This window comes from Pholcus phalangioides, unplaced genomic scaffold, assembly GCF_987345545.1.
Source record: "Pholcus phalangioides strain wild (caught in Gottingen) unplaced genomic scaffold, Ppha-v1.0 ptg000009l_1, whole genome shotgun sequence".
Taxonomy (NCBI): domain Eukaryota; kingdom Metazoa; phylum Arthropoda; class Arachnida; order Araneae; family Pholcidae; genus Pholcus; species Pholcus phalangioides.
Window position 1 is genome coordinate 536,181 of NW_028301602.1, and position 7,170 is coordinate 543,350.

The window sequence follows — 7,170 nt, forward strand, 5'->3', positions numbered from 1 at the left end:
TACAACAGTCTATAAGGAGCATTACATAGAAACAAGCATCACGTTAGGTTCATAACACAGACATGCACATCCCAACATGTACCAATTCGTTAGAAATTCCGCAGAGGAATATGAACGAGGTACATGTGTGGTTTAGTAGCAGTAGTAGTAGTCTACAACAGTGGTTCCCAAAATGTGGAATCCCCCAGAAATCTTGGTGTTTGCCATGTGTGTGTGTGGGTATGAACCTCCAATTTATTTTTGGCAGCAAGAACTACAGCCATAGAAGAATGTTCTCAAACGATGGAGAACATTCTATCCGGTACTAGTAAATGTGATGCGATAGCAATGTCATCTACTGGACTAAAAAAGAACTAAAATAATGTTGCATACTCCTACTAAATGATGTCACCACAAGTAAACTTTTTGTCAAATCATGACAATATTACTACCGCAGTCTACCAACGTTACAGTGGTGCTTTTGTGTGTTATTTAATTAAAGATTTTCTTTTCAATTCTTTAAATTATGTACTTTTTCAACTCACCGTTAATTTTTTTTATAATTCTGTAATTGGGTCGTGGATCCCGTGGGGGGGGGGGAAAGGTCGAGGCACCTCCAATTGGAAACCACTGGCCCAAAAGATGTTGATCATAGTTGATGACTTGTTGCCATAAGCGAAGATAGGCTTTAATGGCTGTGTGGGAAAGTGCACGATAATGATGATGATGATGCCATTACATATATATGATGTATGAATTATATAATAAGCTCCATTATTGATGCTGGAGGAGGACACCGTTCTATGGCGCCCCTCCCCCGTATATCATATTATACGTATCTGCCGCAGTATTACGCCAATATATCACTGGTTGGGTAAGATCAGCCACGGAGTTTGAATGTATTCATTCTGTTTGAAATTATCCTCTCATTTGGCTTTATATGTATGTACTGTACTTGGATTTCCAAGCATCGCGAACGAAATTTTGAGAAAATCTTGTTGCTATTTACTTACGTAGATTCCTCGGTACGAGCTTCCATAAAACACGTACGGCACAGACAAGGATATCTCTGAAGAGCTGACGTCATCCTGAGCCGGCAGGTACTGTTCCGTGCCAAACGGGAAAAGTTCGGACTTTGGCAGTGCCCCGACATGCGCTGCGAATAAAGAAACTGCCAGTGAAAATAGCAGAAGCCATGCACGGGAAGCCATCACCGGGGATCAGTGCCTCTTTGGTCCAAGTCTATCTATTATCAGAGCCACTTCGTAATCGAAGAAGGCAAATGGCTATTTCGCTTTCTAAGTAATCTCTCTCTCTCTCGAGGGAGATTTTTCGGTCACTTATCTATCACAGGGCGGTCAAAGGCACATCTCTCAGCGGTTGCGCGGCAATCTGATCGTGGCGGAGCTCGTGGATCAGCAAACATTTACTCAGTCGCTCGTTCGCGCGTTCAATAGCTGCATCAAAAAATGAGTTCATAGACAACAAGAATGAACTTCCGTTCCCATTGGCGCCAATCAACGAAAGCTTATCGCAAAAGTCAAGAAACGTGTTCCCTGGAGTTTGTCGTTGCTCCGATAATGAATCGGTTCGAACTCGTATTGTCCGTGATGTCCGAATCGAGTCCTTGATGGACAAGGTCGGCTGAAGTTCTCTTCGGTCGTAATCAGGCGTTGATATTACTAAATATCTTTCAATAATCGAGATCATCCTCATGAAACGTTACTTGAGAAGAGGAAGGAAGAGAAGAGAAAAAGAAAAAAAAATTGAAATCAAAGAGGAAGTATATCACTGGTTTCATCAACTATGGTTATTGTAAATAAAACCACTAATACCTGCAGGAAAATAGCCCAGATTGATAAAATCAAATGTATAAAAAAAATCACAATCCTGTCTCGTTTCATTTTTAGGAGGAGGACGCAAATGAGATGAATGTACTAACCGTGTCATCAATAGTGACAACTTTTCTAGTCTTTATACTAGGGGTTTTCAATCTTTTATTTCTTTTATTTTGACAAAAACATGACAAATTGGTACAAAAAGACAAAAACAGTAACACAAAACAAACAAAAAAAATAGAAAGATATATATATATATTAGGAACATTCCCTCTGTGACCCCCAGGGACTAGGGTGTCCGTCAGCAGGTCTATCAGAATAGAGTCTATTATTTGTTAATCTGTTAGAGCTCGAGTGCGCAGTACGGCCTCGTTCAGCGCACTCGAGCTTTAGGCTGCCGGCACACTACGGTTCGGCTGGCGCGGTTGATCTTATCAGCAACCGTGGAATTTCGCGTGAAACACACACTGCTGTTAGCAACCGGGGTTTTTTATTTTTTAATGTCACGTGACATCTCGGGATTGGCTAAATTATTTTCGCCAAGCTGAAGTTGGCTCCAGCTAGCATGCAAATTCGTGCTCATAAGCTGCATTGCAGTAAAACCCTCTCTTAACGGATACTCTCTCTTTTACGGACAAATAATAATTTAGTTGTATAATATATAAAGGTATGAATTTCAAGCCTCTTTTTAACGGTCACCCATTTTACATGGATTTCATTTTTTTGTCCTGTCCGTGTTCACAAAAAGGAGGGGTTTTACTGTATATACTAATAAAAATATTCATGTAATGAAATTTAATTTTCTGTAACAATATTTGCCGTTTGAAATTAATTCAGAGTAGAAGAAAGACAGCCTACAAGTTGACCCATTTTTGATGCTTTTACGATTCGTGACCAAATCGCACAAATTTTATTATATATCATGACTGGAATCATCATAATTAATTTAAATAACATATTTTTGAAGTTTAAAAAAATTGGCCATGAATTTAGCACGTTTTTCTTTGTAATTAAAGTAGATTTCCAATTAATTAAATTTCTAATTAATGGAAATTAAGCATAATAATTGTAATTTTGGGAAAAAAGGAAAAAATTATTTTCACCTATTTAAAAAAATATATATTTCTTTTGATGGTCAGGAAAAAAAAAATTCAGATAGGAAATCGGAATGAAATTTCTGAAAATTTCATGTTTTAAAAACTGTAAAAAATCAAATTTTAAAAAACATTATGATACAACATTATGAAGGGTCGTCTTAAGAGTATTATGGGCCCCCCGGGCCAAGTGGTTTTTAGGAGGCCCTACATGGTAAATCCTTTAAAATTTCAATCGGTTCTCATTTTTGGGAGGCCCCTCTTCTCTTGAGGCACCCGGACCGTGCTCGGGTGGGCCCATGCGTTAAGACAGCACTGACTGATGCCCCAAACTCCGAGCCAGACAGGAGCGCAAATGTTAACACTTCATCTCTCCTTCAATATTAAAACGGGGCGCCAAAATGCGTGCTTGCCCCGGCTGACCACGCATGTCGTTGTGGCCGTGTACATCAGTATGTATGTTGCAGGGTTTAAGGTACATACAGGGCCGCAGCTGGATACTTTTTTAACTGGAGCTAGCAAGCTTTTGGCGTCCCCGTATAAGGAAAGGTTAGAAGGAGTGGTGTTAAAGGGGCAATTCGGCGCCCCCTATAGTTCAGCACTCGATACAGTGGACCCGCTCTCCATAGTTGTGGCTTTGTGTGTGTATGTAAATTAAAAACTGCTTGAAAAGAACGGTAGGTGTGAAAATTGTCTTAGTGCACTCTTCTATATTACCGGCATACAACGTTTTGCCTAGATCAGCGGTTCTCATTCTTTTTTGACCCACGGAGCCCTTTCCAGTATATAATTTCTATGGCGGAGCCCCGTAGGCCTATTTTTTATTTATTCATCAAAGTTACTGATTTATTTTTATTCAAAAATATTAATAATTATTTTTTTTTAATTTACTGGTTCTTTTTTTTATTTTCCTCGAGGGCCGCGGAGCCCTTGGGAGTTCACACGGAGCACCGGTTGAGAACCGCTGGCCTAGATGGTTTTTTCTCATTGCAAAAACAACAGATAGACAGCCACATTCATATACGATACAAAAATAAATAACAAAAAGACAATAATGAAAGCAAAACACACACACAATGCAGCTCTTAGGGACATATTTCATCCCCGGTTCATACTTAGGCTTTTAATAAATGTTTCAAAAGTTTGATATGGAGAATTTGCAAGTATATAAATATATTCCTTCAAATGTCTGATTATTTTTACTTCTAATTTTTTATGAATTTATTATAAATGGTTGGGCCCCGTGGTAATTTGTACTCTTTTGGATGAGGTAACTAATTGGTTTTTTGCTAAAACGTTATAATCGGGATCCAATGCATTTCATTCAAGTGTTCTAAAATATACATCTCGGTTTTAGCGTAATCACGTTAGTTTATGAATGTCATTATAACCGAGTTTCAATGTATGCTCATGTAGGAAAGCAAAAAAATTTCCCTAGTTAGAAAAATTTAATTTTTTCTTCATTGGTTTTTTTTATTGTTATCAGTGCAAAAGCGCCAAACAAAGAATTAGTTTCCGTCGCATGGAACTTCACCATACAGTTCCTCGAATTTGTCTTCTCCTCCTCTCATTTTTTTATGGCAGCCTGAGAAGGAGAGCAATTCCTTTGTCCAGTGCATCCGAGATCCCATCACCCTCCTTGTCAAACCACTTAATAGACAATGGAAGAGAGCAACCGCAGGTCCAGCCGAACCGTCATCAGGGAGCTCAAGCCTTTGCAATACATGATGGCAGCTTTCCGGTTACCCCAACCGTCCCAAAAAATGTGGATTTTCTCGGTTGAAAAAACCGCGCTCAGCGGTTGCAGTTGTATCTGTGCGTTGCCAGAATAAAACTATAGATGATGCCTTCCCCCCCCCCAACCTCAACCGCGTGCAACCGCGCCGTAGTCAGGTCCCAGCCTTAAGGAAAGAGAATTCGTAGGCTTTGTAATCTAGTACGCTCCCCAGGCAAGTGAGAGGACGTGGATTCGATTCCTCACTTGGTAAGTTGAATTTGCATTCCTGGATTTATCTTCGCAACAACCAGCTGTTGAAATCCTCGTATTATGCTTTTTGTTAATAGCAAGACATGTACATTTACACTTTCTTATTAGTGTGATCAAATACAGGGTGGGCAAAAAATCCGTAAAAACTTTAAAAATTCATAAAAACCGGAAAAATAACCGAAATAAAAAACGGTTTACAGGGTTAGCATCGCTAGGTCACGGGAATTTTTTTAAGCCAGGAAAAAAGCTAAAAAAAGCCGATAGGTGGCGCTTACGTACACAAGTAAAAAGATACGCAAAAGAAAAGATACGCAAATAACGAACAGAATTCCTCCAAATCGTTTATTACAGCAGTACGAGTTTCAAGTGGCCACCACCGCAGGGGATAATACATTGCCTGCGAGTCACAAATCCAGCAACGGCAGAGTTCAGCAGGTTCACATACACGGTTTACCACGATGAAATGGTTGTGGATTAGGAGCGCAAGTTCTTATGACCGTCTTTGTAAATTTTATTTGCAAATTTCCACCGAAGTCGCTCGTACTAGCGCCACCTATCGGCTGTTTTGAGTTGGTTTTTTTCTTGTCTTAAACAATTCCCGTGATCTAGCGATGCTAACCCTGCGAACCGTTTTTTATTTCGGTTATTTTTCCGGCTTTTATTAATTTTTAAAGTTTCAACGGACTTTTTGCCCACCCTGTATCATATATAATTTTTTAAAATCAATATGTAAATTTTCAAACGTAACTCATGCAAAAACATACAAAACAAAAACAATAAAGCGCTGTGCATAGTCTGTAAAAATTGACTTCAGTAGACATACGTTCATATGCATACGTAGAACGGTTAAAAAATCCCAAAATCTTAATTTCTTGCAACAAGAATATTCATACAAAATCCGTGTACATCAATACTGTAATACATTTCATCAATTTATCACGATTGTCAAGCATCTGCATTTATTGAATAATTGCTTCATTGTTTATATATAACTTTTCAATTCTTTTACAATTTTTCTTCATAGTTTTCGTTTTAATCTTGTGTCCTCCCCCCCCCCTCCCCCCGGCTCTGTGTGACAATAGGAGATGAGGTCTGTAGGAACCTAGAAAAATATTGTTATAGACAGTTTGAGCATTTGCACTATTTCCTATTCAATAGAAATTCCGCCGGGACCAAAAAAACCAAAAATCGTTATAGGCAGGTTTATTATTATACACAGGTTTCACTGTATGTCGTAAATCAATTTAATTTCGGTTCTCTGAGAAATATCATGACCCTGGAATTCTGTTTAAAGGCTATTTATTTTGCTTGATCATTTATATACTCGTTTTAACTACGTTTTTTTCTGTTGGTTTTTACCTTGCATTGTATCGTGTTTTTGATTTCTGTTGATGCGTTTGTTTTTGTTAACACGCATTCGGGTTCACATCCATGTGTTTTCTGGCGTACTCTCATATCATTACTCCTTTCAATTTCACTGATTTATTGACCCACTGCCTATTGGGCTATCGTTGGTGCCGTCACGATGTACAGTGAGGGCACCTTGACTTTCGTGACTTGACTACAGTTTGTGTAAATAAATACATAAATAAATATTTCGATAAAACAAAGAAAATAGGAGAGCACTTTGAACATCGTTACCTGTCGCGCGTTGGTGGAAGACCACATCACGCGTTGAGTTGTTTTCCATCTGCATTCGAAAATTTATGACTTAGACCGCTTTTTTCTATCCCAGACAACAAACACGTCTCACACCTCGCAGACATTAAACGAATTTCCCCAAACAATTTATTCGGATCGGACGAATATCTAAATAATATTGATATGATTAATGACTATAATAGGAATCGGAGCTGAGTTTAAGTGGATCATCGCGAAACCACATTCCGATTCGTATGTCCGTGTTTGTCCGGCTATCTAGAAAATTCGTGAAGATCATGAAAATAAGTGGTTCTCCTTGGACGGAACGTGAGTCTCGTAATCCAATTGCCTGGTAAGTGAAACGCACTCGCACCCACAATGGGACAAAAGAGTAATGTTCCTTATGGAAAAAAATAGCGTAGATATATATATATATTTGTGATGACGTTGTATTCATTGCTCACCTTTTCTGTTTTTTTTCCTGCCCGATACCCATTCGGAAGGAAAATAAAAATGGAGAAGTGTTTTTTTTTGTCGGCACTTCCCCATCCACGATTGGATTGCAGCCAGAGAGTGAGACTTACGTACAAATGCTCACTCACTCACCGATTCCCCACCACCATCAACAGCA

The 7,170-nt window shown here is 38.9% G+C and overlaps 1 protein-coding gene across 1 annotated transcript in view; it reads right to left on the bottom strand.

The window, feature by feature from the left end:
- Positions 1-1,471, bottom strand: part of Ndg (Nidogen) — a 52,927-nt gene extending 51,456 nt beyond the window's left edge. Inside the window, exon 1 of the mRNA XM_089236991.1 lies at positions 993-1,471. Within this exon, the coding sequence (XP_089093117.1) occupies positions 993-1,190 (198 nt within the window). The 5' untranslated portion in view covers positions 1,191-1,471. The remainder of the gene's footprint in view (positions 1-992) is intronic.
- Positions 1,472-7,170: the final 5,699 nt, after the last annotated feature.